General features: G+C 43.7%; 1 protein-coding gene across 2 annotated transcripts in view; it reads right to left on the bottom strand.

The window, feature by feature from the left end:
• Positions 1–13,227, bottom strand: part of LOC120305523 — a 27,081-nt gene extending 13,854 nt beyond the window's left edge. Inside the window, exons 1-12 of one of the 2 annotated variants that reach the window (XR_005556066.1) lie at positions 12,391–13,227; positions 9,873–9,931; positions 8,385–8,545; positions 7,527–7,657; positions 7,114–7,172; positions 6,753–6,889; positions 6,555–6,679; positions 5,900–5,958; positions 4,872–5,026; positions 4,253–4,362; positions 3,360–3,473; positions 2,608–2,818 (exon numbers count right to left, since the gene is read on the bottom strand). Coding sequence is in view for 1 of the 2 variants with exons in the window: in XM_039337503.1 (XP_039193437.1) it covers positions 2,774–2,818; positions 3,360–3,473; positions 4,253–4,362; positions 4,872–5,026; positions 5,900–5,958; positions 6,555–6,679; positions 6,753–6,889; positions 7,114–7,172; positions 7,527–7,657; positions 8,385–8,545; positions 9,873–9,931; positions 12,391–13,206 (1,971 nt within the window). In the remaining variant the exon portion in view is untranslated. Of the gene's footprint in view, positions 1–432; positions 2,819–3,359; positions 3,474–4,252; positions 4,363–4,871; positions 5,027–5,899; positions 5,959–6,554; positions 6,680–6,752; positions 6,890–7,113; positions 7,173–7,526; positions 7,658–8,384; positions 8,546–9,872; positions 9,932–12,390 lie in introns of those variants that run through there. The other variant, XM_039337503.1, reaches the window with a different exon arrangement.
• Positions 13,228–14,191: the final 964 nt, after the last annotated feature.

Below are 14,191 nucleotides of genomic sequence, written 5' to 3' on the forward strand. Positions count from 1 at the left end.
GAAGGGTGTACAATAAAATTATGTGGGCTGTGGGTTAACCTGATGCCTCATAGCAGTCTAACTAGCCATTAAAATTAAGTTCACACAGAAACATAAGATTCCCCGGTTGATCGAAAACCAAATATAGAGTTTGGTTTAGCATTACATGTGAACCCAACCACAGAGGCTAGTTTGTTTTGTTTTCTGATTTAGCAGTTTGCGTGGAATCCTGCCAATTGTGGTTTATTCGAGTAACCACTGTTAACTGCAAATAATGGATGGAGACTAATCAAGGAGAGAAACCACCTAGAACTAAGGAGAAACTTCCCAACAGTGAGGACAATTAACCAGTGGAACGGCTGACCTCCAGAAGTTGTGGGTGCTTCATCACTGGAGGTTTTTAAGAAAAGACTGGACAGCCATTTGTCTGAAAAGGGATAGGGTCTCCTGCTTGAGCAGGGGGCTGGACTAGAAGACCTCCAAGGTCCCTTCCAACTCTGTTATTCTGTTTAGGGAGAAATTGATGAGAATTACTATCTTTTCTGCTCAGGCTGGTTACTTCTCTTTAACCAACCAAGGATATGGTGAAATAAGTCAAAATGGCAGTGGTAATCAAAGCTCCATCAATTTTCTATTTGTTCCATCTTCTTCTATTTTTTTTTAACCATATCCTGCAGTCACCCTTTAAAAATCTCTCCAATCTGGTTCTTTAACCACTAGACCAGGGATCTCCAAACTTTGCATCTTCTAAGATTTGTGGACTTCAATTCCCAGAATTCCCCAGAAGAGATCAGACAGCCCTTTGCCCAGAATGGTATAAGCTCTCAAGCTTGAACAGGAGGTTGGACTAGAAGATCTCTAAAGTCTCTTCCAACTGTGTTATTCTGTTAATTTCCTAGGATTTCAGAGAAAAATCTTTCTTAGCCATCTGTAGCCACATCCCGCCTAGTCCCAAAATCTAGGGCTACCCGCTCCAGATACTCAAAGCACAGTGCAAGGCGAAGGTCATTTCTTACAATTTATTCAGAATTAAATTTTAATACAACGAAATCTTTCGGTGACTAGAAGCCTGGAGGAAGTACACTGAGTCAACTTCAGCAGGCAGGTTTGACTTGCTTGCTATTAAAACCACAAAAGCCCACCAGATGGTGAAACTAAGGAACTTGGAGGGGGGGCAGTGAAACACCAGGGAAAATAAATGAAAAACCCCAGCGGTTAAAAAGCGTTGGCCTCTGTCTTGAACTGCAACTCAGCAAAGTGGCTATTTCACTTTTCCCAAAAATGCAGAATGGACGCAGCAACGGTGACACTTCAGGGATTGCTTAGACTGCAACTCCCATCCTTCCTGGCCTGATGGGAGCCGTAGTTGGACCGTCCCTAGAGAGCTACACATTGCGAGCAGCAGAATACAGTAAGGCAACTGAGCTAGGAAAATTGTCAAGCCAGGGATAAAATGAAGTTTAAAACATCAGCTACCAATTATCCACATCATCACAATACTGCAATTATAAAACGAAAACCTCCACTCTGCCTTTGTTGGTTCCTCTGCCATTTGGGTCTGCTGGCTTCTAAAGAGTACACTGGACATAAAAGATTTCTAAAGGTTCAATGGGTGCTAAAAAAGCAACTTTGGAGACTCAGGTTTCAGTTGGGAGGTTATTTTAGGAGGTCAAAAAGAGGAAGACGGAAATGCAGCTCAGACTGGCAGTGAGGAACCTGGCACGTGCCTTGTTCCAATTCTGCAAAGATTGAATTTGGAGTCCATGCCATCCAATCTGTGCATCGACTCATCCCTTTGGAGAATTAAATGGGATGTCTCCAAATCTGCCAGGCTACTTCGGTGCGAGTACAGAAAAGGTCCTAGACACAAAGGGGGTCAACTGTCCTGAACTGATTGGAATCCTCCCATCAATTTTTCAAATCCAACCAGCCATTCAGATTCTTTTTTTCATGGTCTGCACAGCCTACCACATTTTTTAAAAAAAGAGAAACATAAAAAAACTATGGTGTCACCTTCCTTCAGTTTCCTGAAAGATTCACGTTTTCACAGCTTCCAGTTTTGTACATGTTGAAATTCAACCATCGGGCACTTAAACCAAAGGCGATTATTTTTTCTACTTCCCCAAAATTCAAAATCTAACTAAACACAATTCCCCTCCTCCCCCCCCCAACGTTAAACTTTTATATCTGAAAAAAAAAATAGGGAAAACAGAATCATTTCCTTCTCTTTCACACAAAGATAGCAACAAATACGTTAAAGACATAGTTTAAAAGATCCAACTTATTATAATAAAAGACGCTGGGATGCTAGTTTGGGAGAAAACATCCGAGTGTGGACATCCACCCACAGATGCAACAGGAAAGTGGAACTTTGCATCCCAGCTGCCTTTCCTTAAAAGCTCCTAACAAAACAAAACAAAAACCAGTTGCCTCTGACATGTCTGGTTTTAAGAGAATTTTCCATGGAATAAAACTTGGATTTCAATCTAAGAAATTGTCCAGTGAGGAATTGGGGCATTGACAAAGAGAAACGGTGGCATTTTTGTTCCAGTTCTGATATTCCAATACCCTTTCAATTTTGCTGAAGATACAGGAAGATACAGGAAATACAGATACAGGAAGATTCACCTTAGATCAGTAGGAGTAACTCTTATTTGGGAATCACCAGTAACTTTCTTTCAACAATGTTGGCAATTCATTGGTTTGTGCCCTTCAAGAGTCACCACTGTAGAAAAGATCCTGAAATCAGGATGGATTAAAATGGCTTCTCTTGGTGGGCTAAACCATCATCTCTTTAGTCAAAGGTTTCCATGACAATGCAGGAGTTCTTGGTCTCTCCCTGTGGGTTAAAGGAAAACTAGTTAGTCCTCACCCTACAACACCGGAGCCCAAAATTTCTGATGCTAAGCGGGACATTCAAGTGAATTTTATCCCATTTTACGGGATAATTAATTATTTGCCAATTATTAAGCAAATCACTGAAGGTTTTAAGTTGGTAACCTGGTTGTTAAGTCAATCTGGCTTCCCCGTGAACTTTGGTTGTAAGGACACAAAAGGGGATCACGTAATCCCAGGACACTGCAACCGTCATAAATACGAGTCAGTTGCCAAGCGTCTGAATTTTGATCATGTAACCACAGGGATGGTGCAGCGGTCGTAAGAGTGAAAAACGATCGTGTCAGTTTTTTCAGGGCCACTGTAACTTTGAATGGTCATTAAACGAACTGTTGTAAATGGAGGACTGCCTGTGCTTCGCTTAGCATCTCCACAAAAAGTCCTGTGTGTAAGAACCACCTCAGTGGTTAGGTGTTTTGTTTTTTTTTTTCCTGCAAGGGCTCCTTGCAAAGAATCCCCAACTGCAAAGAATGTGACTCATCTACCTCTTCAATAATTGCTTGATATCCTGGGTTATCCAGCTCAAATGCTTCGACATCCACTCCAGCATCAGGCACTTTGTTAATTGTAATCTTGCCATGACGGGCAAGTCTCTTGGGCTTAAAGAAAGAATAAAGAAAGATGTGAGTTATAACAAGACAGATACCTTCTGGGTTTCTGAAAATGGGCTTCTAGGGACAATGGCGAATCTCCAATTTCTTCTTAAAAACCTCCAGTGTTGGAGCACCCACAACTTCTGGAGGCAGGTTGTTCCACTGGTTAATTGTTCTAACTGTCAGGAAGTTTCTCCTTAGTTCTAGGTTGCTTCTCTCTTTGGTTAGTTTCCACCCATTGCTTCTTGTCCTGCCTTCAGGAACTTTGGAGAATAGCTTGACTCCCTCTTCCCTGAGATATTGGAACAGTGCTATCACGTCCCCCGTCCTTCTCTTTATTAAACTAGACATACCCAATTCCAGCAACCGTTGTTCGTATGTTTTAGCCTCCAACCCCCTAATCATCTTTCTTCTTCTCTGCACTCTTTCTAGAGTCTGGACATCTTTCTTTCTTTCTTTTTTAATTTTGTGATGACCACAGAAGCTAGACTATGTCTTGAACCAGGGCTTAGGACTCAAGATTCTGAATGTGAATCTGAAGAAGCTTCTCTAGCTGAACCTGTGGAATGCCAGCCTCAGGGACCCCAAGGCAAGAATTGCGTGAAGGTAATTAAAATTAGGCACCACCTGGACAACAGGAACAATCGTAGGAAGGTGTAAGCCCCCCCCCAGCCCCTCCCTCACATCCGGAGAGTGGAAACTAGCAGCGCAGAGATGTTTTACAAGGTCCTTGTCAAGCAAGGAAGTAATTCTCTTGATTGGTGACATCTGGCTGCAGCTCTTACCAGCCAAAAGAAGGTAGGGACAATTATTACAGCAAGGAGACACACAATGATGAGGATCACAGCATACACAGGGACACCTGGTTTTTTCAAAGAAGGCTCCAGCCCAACACCTAAGAAATTAAAAAAGAGTTTTTTAAAAAAGAGGCAAACTTTAGCTCACACTGTTGTTGTTGTTAATTGCGAAGTCGTGTCCGACCCATCGTGACCCCATGGACAACGTTCCTCCAGGTCTTCCTGTCCTCTAACATCTTCTGGAGTCCATTTAAGCTCACACCTACTGCTTCAGTGACTCCATCCAGCCATCTCATTCTCTGTCGTCCCCTTCTTCTCTTGCCCTCAATCTGTATTATCCCAGAAAAAATTAAGCAGCCTGCCCCAGAGTTCCCAGTGGCTCCAGTGGGGAGCAAAGCCAGGAATTTGACACTCAGGAAGATCTGCAGCTCCTCCTTCCCATCTTCTACTTTCTTAGTAGTTTGCAAGCAACTCATCTGGACACTTTCCCAAGAGCCTGAATCTCTGGCTTCAACAAACTTGAACAAATGGAAGCTGTAGCCCAAAATGGGTTTAAGAGGACACTTGAGGCTTCCTCTTAAAACAAGATGTCCCCATGAAGTCCTACCTGCCACAGTAAAGGAAAACCGATCCACTTGAAAACTAGAGGAATCTAGGTAATCCTTTGGGTCAACTGAAAACGTCAGAGTCTGGAGGACATCCTTGTTGCTTGGCGCTGGTTGCTGGAATATCACATCTCCGTAACAAACGAGAGAACCCCCTCTACAATGGAAAGTCAAGGGAAAGACACGGCTAGAGAGGTTTGACCTGGTTCACACCTGATTATAAAACAAGAGTCCGCTCATCTCACAGTGAACAGCTAGGTTTATCCACTGCGCTAGCCCAGAATTTAGAAGTCACATTACCACTTAGTTCTCTGAGCTCAACCTTCATAGAGGTCTCCAAGGTGGCTGGTTTTAAGAAATAGCTATACCATTGGAGAACTTCTACTAGACTCTCCTTTGCGTCTAGGTAGGAGGAAGCCATTTCATCCCAGACTCAGTCCAGAGTAGAAGTTCTCCAAATAGGCTGGATGCCAGTATGGCCAAATCACTAACTGGCAAGCTGTAATCCAACCAAACAAGCAGACACTAAGCTGAAGTGGCCCATTCATATCTCAGCAACCGGCTATCTTAGTGATGGCGAACCTGTGGCACACGTGCCAGAGGCGGCACTCAGAGCCCTTTCTGTGGGCACGCGTGCTTTCGCCCCAGCCCTGCCTCTCCCTATGACCCCCCCTCCTCACTAGCAGCCCCCCTGGAGGAGAGTCGCCCCTGGGCACGACCGATGCGGAGCAGCGCAGTGCAGCCAAGAACAGGGCAGTGGGGCAGTGGGGACAAGACTCCGCCCTCACGCCCCATTGTGGGCAGATGATGCTGTGGGGGACGGGCGGAGGGTGTGGACGTCATGGCGCTGCAGGGCCGCCTGGGTGAACTGCTTCAGCAGGCCGTGGAGGCGGTGGGTGGCCCTGTGGGTGGGGGCAGAGCGGGGAGTGGATCAGGGGCAGGTGGGGGCGGCGGAGTTCTCTAAAAGGTTCGCCATCACTGGGCTATCTAATAAACAGGCTCTAAAAGAGAGACACTTCCGTTAACTTACGTGATGTTACGGATTGCCACTTGAAGGAGATTTTCATATTTGCCAAGTATACGTGCCAGCTGGAAAGCAAACGTTTTCACAAGGTGAGCCCAGATCAAAGCCCTCCCTAAGGCTTACCCATCAGTTTTTCAGCTGCTACACCACTCGTAATTCCCGCCTTGTATTAGTCCAGCTCCAACTTCCCAGGGGCCTCCAACCCTGGGAATTTTAAGACTTGTGGACTCCCAGAATTTCCCAGCCAGCCTAGAATTTTGTGGAATTCTGGGAGTTGAAGTCCATATGTCTTAAGGTTGCCAAGTGTGGAGGTCCCAGCCTTACACCAGGGGAACTTTAAAGGAAAAGAATTATCTTGAATTGCTTTTCCAGACGCTGAACCTCCCACGCATTTCCAAGCTAAGCTTAGGAAATCTACAGCTGCCAATTTAGCACTATGGCATATATTGCAGAGGTGAGAAACTTAAGAATCCTCCTTCACCAGAAAAACCTCCTCCCACTCAGTTCCCTGCTAAAATAAATAAAACTCTGCATAAACCTAAACAGGCACAGGAATCTCCAACATTCTTTTAATGTTCACAATAACAAACACCCAAAAGAGTTTTCCACACGCTTTGCAAAGGATGAATTTACATTTCCAGGAATCGTTTATCTCACCTACCGTATCAGAGAGATCCTTTGCAAGGTTCTGATGCTCTACAGAAGAACGGTCCAACATCTTCTTGTTGAACACTCTGTTGGTTATCAAGAAGGAAACTGGAAAGACCTGAAGACTGAGCTTTGAACCTAGAAGCGGAGAGTTGCACTTGAGGAAAAAGGGGCATCACAACTCCACCCAACCTCAGACCTAGCTACTGACCATTGATGGAGAGTGAAATGAGGTCCACGGAGATGTTTGAAAGGCCAATCAGTGCTTTGAGCATCCAGCCAACATCCACATGAGTATCGCTCTTGATGAAGATATTTCCATTTATATCAACATCCCCTTGGATATTTCTGCATGAGAGAAATGATGCTACCTTTGGTTGACGAAGACTTGACTTGCCTTCCAAGAGGTGTGAAAATTCAGCCTTTGATATCCATTTGAGGAGCAAAATATCTTTCGCTATTTCAAATGAACCCATGAAGCTGTCTTGGATTGGTCAAGGGTCCAGCCTGAAAAATGTCCAGACCACTGTTTTTGTCTGAGAATTGATCCTTCCCAGAAATTTGCTACGTACCTATGATCAACAAGGGAGATCAAATGAACTGCATATCGGGTTCCAAGCAGTAGTTTTATCTGTACGGGAAGAAATTACAGAGTCATAAATTCAGTTTGTAGACTTAAGGATTAACTCTGCGTCTCAACAGAAAAATACTTAAGACCTTTACACGCAAGTTCTTAATTTCTCATTCCTCCCAAAAATCCTAGAGCATACTCACAATTCATTAAGCTTAAGGTTTCCTGGCACAGAAAGTTATCTGAGATCTTAATTTGGAAGCAGCAGATCAAATATGGGTGAAACCTGCCCATTTAAATGGCTGGGCCATTGAATTTAACCAAGCAGGACTGGCTGAACTCATCCACAATGGGCCTATCTTCCATAAGGTGTTCCCCGTGCCTGAAGTCAAGGGCCTCAGTGTCTCCCATTACCTGGCTTTTCAGTCTAGCCAAGTGTTCTTGGACAAGGTCTTTCTTGTCATCAAAGGCTGATACGGACCCCAGTTCCAGGAGAGTGAAAGATACAGCCAAGTTCTCAGGTTCTAGATTTTTCAGGCTGAAACCTAGTGAAAAAAGAAGACAGTTCAAGGAAGCATGTCTAAAAGCAGAGGGATCTTCCTACTTCAAGTTAATTACCAATCTATCAATAATAATAATAGTAGTAGTAGTAAAGTTGGAAGGGACCTTGGAGGTCATCTAGTCCAACCCCCTGCTCAGGCAGGAAACCCTACACCATTTCGGACAAATGGCTGTCCAGTCTCTTCTTAAAAACTTCCAGTGTTGGAGCATTTACTGCTTCTGGAGGCAGGCTGTTCCACTCATTCTCACTGTCAGAAAGTTTCTCCTTAGTTCTAGGTTGCTTCTCTCCTTGATTAGTTTCCACCCATTGCTTCTTGTCCTGCCTTCAGATGCTTTGGAAAATAGCTTGATTCCCTCTTCTTTATGGCAGCCCCTGAGATATTGGAATACTACTATCGTGTCCCCCCTTATCCTTCTCTTCGTTAAACTAGACATACCCAATTCTAGCAACCGTTCCTTATATGTTTTAGCCTCCAGTCCCCTAATCATCTTTGTTGCTCTTCTCTGTACTCTTTCTAGAGTCTCAACATCTTTTTCAACAAATAAACTTCAGTCAGCAACTCCCTTCTTGCAGAAAGGCAATTAAGTTCCTTAACTAAGCCTATTGTTTATGTAAATGAAGACTCAATCATCCAGGCCAAAAGTATCTAAAAAGGTTGAATCATGGCAACTGGACTGAAGTTGACCAAAGCCCGTTGTCTGGTGACTTACCATTTGAGTGCAAAGATCTCACATCTATCCTCCAATCAAAAAAGGCATCTATTCTCCAGCTCTCAACTTGTGTCACAATTGTCCGTATGATGTCAGACGGGGTGGGAAGAAGGCCTGTTGCATGGAAGACCACCTGGCTCTCCACGATGACAGATCCATTCCTATGGGACAGAATTCAGGAGAACATCTACAGACCCTTCTGGCAAATGGGCTGGTCCAACCTTCACAACACCTTCCTAACAATTTAGAACAGTGGTTCTAAATTGCCAGGGGGCGATTTCATTTTTCAGGGGGGCGAAGGAACAAAAAGGCGGCGATATGGGGGTGATAGAGCGAGAAGTTTTCAGGACACTTTTGAGACTTTTTCGTACAGTGAATGGCTGTATATCTGTCGTACAAAAACATCAGATCACTCGCTATTAGTGGATTGAATTGTGTTTTCAAATGTTCCTCCAGCTAGCTTCAGTACAGAACGCTGTATATATATATAAATACGCATTGCTTATCTTCATGCGCGTTGCGCAGCAGCCTCTACCCATACAGTGGCGTGCCATTAGCCAGAATATGGGAGATATGGGGAAAAGACTGGAAATAAATTATTTGCATCGATATGTCCTGATGACAATTTTAAAGAAAACAGAAAAAGTGTTTGCATAAATTGAAGAATTATTTCCCATGTTGTGATTGAGAGGTTATGTTGGGGGAGGGGGGCGATGACAACTTCCTCATTGGCTCAAGGGGGCGATTCGTTCAAAAAGGTTAAGAACCACTGGTTTAGAACTCCAGGAATTGCCTGTCAGCCTTCCAGGATTTCTAGATGCAACCACCGGAAGGGTTCCAGGTTGTACAAAGCCATATTATAGTTCCATCTTAAACAGTGGTACCTTTGGGCAAAAAAAAACAACAAAAAAAACCCCAGTAAATCTCTGGAAAGAATACTCTCTGCATGGATCCCTCCATCTTTCGTGTTACATGGGCAGACGGGACTAGCGACAGGTTGGAATTAACCTTGATATTTTTCCAAACAATGTAAACTGAGTTGAATCTGCAATTGATCTGGTAAATTAATTTAGAACTTTCGTTCTAAGCATCCAGTTGGGGGAATTCCTCATAAAGGTAAAATCTATTCAGAAGAACCAATGAAAAAAGGACCACTGTTACAGCTGCACATGAGCACTTCTGAAGCTCAAGAGTCAATTCAGAGGCCTCCGTTTCAGAAACCAAGACAGGGCAAAGAACGGATCAAATCTCCCTACTAATGTTTCATACCCTTCTATCCTTAATTCCATGGGTCCAGTGGTGGGATTCAGCCGGTTCGCACCACTTCAGCAGAACCAGTAGCTAATTTTTTGTTGCCCAGGCCCGGAATGAACTTCTGGAAGCAGCAACCACACAGAGAACTGGTTATTCACATATTCGAATCCCACCACTGACCAGGGATCTCTTCCCGTCTAGAAACTGAGCGATATATTTGGCAGCGTTACTTACACGAAACGAAGAACCCTTGCTTGCAGAAAGTTCTCATAGGTAGACAACATCTTCTTTAACTGGAAGCAGAGCATTAAAATTGATTTATTGCTAAGGGGCAATTTTGCACAGAAGAACGTTAAGAACCTAGGAAGCTAGTAGAGAAAACTCCACATGGATAATCCATGGGTATTGCGTAATGTTCCTTTCCTTGTTCAACAGCCACCTTTGTGGCAATGGTGAATATAAAGTTCCACCAGACAAGATCAAGAAAGCAAAAGCTACAGAATGATCTCTTTAATGTTAGTCTTGGGGTAAAGAAAGACAGGGAAATTCAATGTCCAAACCTTGTTAGTAGCAAATTCATTAAGTTCTGAAGACTTGCCTTCAGAAGTTCTGGGTGCTCCATCACTGGAGGCTTTTAAGAAGAGACTGGACAGCCACTTGTCTGGAATGGTATAGTCTCCTGCTTGAACAGGGGGTTGGACTAGAAGACCTCCATTTCTAATCCTGGCATTCTATTAGATTTGTTAGCAGGGATGGGCAACTATGGCCCCTTTATGGCCTGTGGACTTCAACTCCCAGAATTCCTGAGCCAGCATGGTTGTAAAAGGGCCATAGCCATAAGTGCTCACCCAATTAAGAGAGCCTCTTGAAGATTTAAATTCTTTCTGTGCTTCTCAAAACCTGAGCTGAGACCCCATTTATAAGCTAAGCTGCTAATGGACATCCTATCTTTTTGATTATCTATGTATCCTCTCCCTTGTCCCAAAGGTGCTTTTTCAAGAGGCAACTGGACTTGGGTTTCCTGAGGGCACAGTCACTCCTCCAAGTGGCCTCAAGGACTCTCTGAAAGAAGGCAAATGACCAGCTGTCTGCAAGGAATATAAATCCTTCCATTCCCCACCATCCAGTCAGAGCTGAAGAAGCTTCTTGGAGGAGAAGCGAAACGTCTTCAAAGAAAAACAAGAAAGTCCAGTTGCCTCTTGAAAAAGCATCTTTGGGACAACCATGATCTGGATGACTGAGAAGTTCCATGTTCAGCCTCTCCCTTCCTCTGCATTCCCAGCCTGTGTTCATGCACAAAAGATGAGATCCAGTGGTGTGGTCTACATTTCCCTTGATACCTTGCCGTAAACACCCTATGATCTCATATCACCCCATATATAGCCCTTCCTTGCTTCCACACGCTAGTTCTGTTGATTACCTTCTCATAACCCCTGTACTGACCTTGACACACAAACAGACTGTTATTTATTCCTCAGCACCAAGGACCCCATCAGACTTATGTCATTTACTTCAGCCTTATCATTATTATGAACAGATGTGTCCCTCTCCAAAAGGGAGGATGAACTGATAAGACACCTGCCAAGAAAAGCAATCTCCCTGGAAATGTCCTTGGCAAGCATCTCCAGGTCCTAAACCAGATCACCTTCCTACATGAAAATCTATTTAAGCCAAGAGAAGTCAGGGATGGGACTTCAGAGTAGACCAGGAAGGTGCTACATTCCAGCTGGCACAAGACCAGGTCCATGCACAATCTTTTTCAGAGTCCCTGTCTGCAGAAAAGACACTTACGGAACCGTTATCTTATCATTTATATTAATAAAATTCTGGGGCTCTTTGTTCTACCTGGGTCTGTGGTCTTGAATCCTAAAAGACCTACAATCTCTGACAGTGGGAATTGTTACTGACAGCATCTTCCATATAAGAAAAGTTGCACAAAGCCAATATTCCAATTGAAGAAGAGAGATTACACGTTTCCACTCTTCGCAAATTTAGCTCAGTAGTCACAGCAAGTATCTTAAGGAGAAGGATCCAGAATCAACCTCTGGCAACTTTTGCTGATGGAATCCTGATATAGCAAGGAACTTCTTGGAGAACCTCTGCACAACCTATTATTGGAACCATAGTCCAATTTTGTACCCGATACCTATGTCTCCTTATCCACAAAGAAACTATGGATCCAGTTTTCATCCATAGATCAACGCTGTCTAGATTAGTGATTGGAAAAACAAAGGTCTGAAGATGTTCCCTAACTCTAGTTCTTTAAGAGTACTAAGCAATATCTCCAATAACCAGGACCATTTAGTATTGCAATCTGATTAAAATCCGGAGGATAATATGTCATCTACCTCAGTCTACCTACATTAGACTGGGGAGCATTGTTTCAGAGGTACATTAGACTGGGGAGCATTGTTTCAGAGGCCTACTTGCCTATTCCCACAATCTCTCTGATGCTTTTTAATATCTCCGCAGCTAGATCCTGAAGATCAGAAATTTTATCTTCCTGAAAACCCTTTTTTTTTATTTTGGGAATCCAGAGCTCTCAGGTGTACCTGGTTATCTGTCATACAAATATCGAGAATTCCGGCCATTTGCTATCTCCCAATTAACTGAGTGCCACTAAAGAACTATGAAAGCATATAGACCGAGTCAGCAGAGGAATACCCTAGCAATAACATCAACACTGGATTATATTCATAAAAAAAGGAAGCTTCTGGGATGGGATGGGAAGGGAAGGGAAGAAAATGCTTACCGTTAACTTAATTTCTCTTTCCAGTTTCTTGTAACTTTCAGAAGACTTGTTCATCAGTAAGTCTGTGTATTTTATTTTGATGAGACGAAACCACAAAGACAGAATGCGCACTGATGGAACAGTTGAAGCTGATTTGCCAAGGGTCAAATTCTCTTTCACTGACTGGTCCAACAAGGAGTTCGTGAATTTGGATCTGGGCTGCTGGGAAGTGTCATCGTTTTGGGCTCCAGTCACAATTTCTGTTCTGGGTAATGTGGTTGTATATCTCTCTTCTGATCTGGACACCTGGGCATCAGCAAGGGTCCCCTTCTTCTTGGGCTCCATTGTCCCCAAGATACTAATCAAAAACTTTTGAGTGAAGAACGGTTGGGAAGTCATACTTTGAGCTGATATATTCTGAGGTGGTATGAAGGTACTTGCTGAGCAAGAGAAGTTCCTACAAGTAGTTTTTGACTCAACTGGAAGAGTTCTTTGAAGGGTCCACAGCGTAGTTGTAGCAGAAAATATTGGAGGTGCCTGATTGGATTTGGTCTCCAGGACAGATGACGGATATGCAGGAACATCAGAATTACTGGACGTGGTGAATCTTGAGCTATGAATGGGCAAAGCTGTTCTGCCAATCGTTTGTATGTCATTTGCAGTGGAGGTACCTGTGACCTGGTGTCCCAATGCGTTCTTCAAGGTGACCACCATAGAAGAGCTACCTACGCCAACTCTAGGAACTTTTGTAGGTGAGGACAGTGTGATTCCACCCACTGTATTCCTTGACTCTAGAGAAAGTGGTGTGGCACTGAATGACATTATACTGCTAGCCATCGCCTGCCCTTTTCTAGCCAGGTGGCCCTCCGTAATGTTAATAAACGTTTTCAAAGTTGACTTGGGAACACTGATTCTAGAGAAGGGAAGGGAGACAACACTTGAGGATAAAGAGTGGTGGAATGGTGGTGTGACTGAAGATCTATCAGATTCTATCAAATCTGGAAGGGAAACTGGGGGATGAGATCGTGATGGACTGGAAAGCTTCTGTTCAACAGAAGGGCTACCAAAAGACTCCACTGCAGAACTAATGGTGGGTCCTTCTGGGAGATCAGTGTATGTCATTCCAGTTGAGGTTGCTCTCATTGGATGTAGAACATCTCCTTCATCTAAATATGGGTGTGACGGAACAGCAGAGTCATTTTTTGTGGTACCAAGACTAAATACCTTTGTTACCGAGAAATCTGTAATTGTCTCAGGCTCAGAAGACTCCTTTGATGTTTGCCATACCTTAGACATAGGAGTGGCAGGACTTAGGGGAGATAATGAAGTAGCTCCACTTCTCCTATTTGGCAAGTCATCTTCTGTCTGAACCCTAGTCAGTCCTCTGATTGAGTCAGTCTCCATAACAGTAAGAGGAGACTTTGAGGTAGGCATCTCCTTCACAGCTGCTGTGGTCTGTCTCTTTCTTCCATAATATTGAGTCACTAATGGCTTCCCATAACCAATAGCATGAGCTGTGGTTTCCAACAGATTTGTCTGAAGGGCAGCCTGAAGCCTAGTTTTAGCACTTCCAGAAAGCAGTGTGCTAAGTGGGGAAGATCTTGAAGTCTGATGAGTCAAGAAACCCACACCAACACTGCTTGCCTCCGTTTCACCTTCTAAGACAGGCCCATAGATGGAGCTCATTGTAGGACCAAGGTGGCGCTCAACTATGGAAGACGTGTTGTCCTTTGGTTTTACTAGTTCCACAAGGGAGCTATTCAGCATGTTATGAGAAACCAAGGAGACCTCATCTTCTTTTGAAGTTCCAAAATGTGGAGCT

This window comes from Crotalus tigris, unplaced genomic scaffold (assembly GCF_016545835.1).
Source record: "Crotalus tigris isolate CLP2741 ecotype Arizona unplaced genomic scaffold, ASM1654583v1 scf7180000017683.1919423, whole genome shotgun sequence".
Classification (NCBI taxonomy): Eukaryota; Metazoa; Chordata; class Lepidosauria; order Squamata; family Viperidae; genus Crotalus; species Crotalus tigris.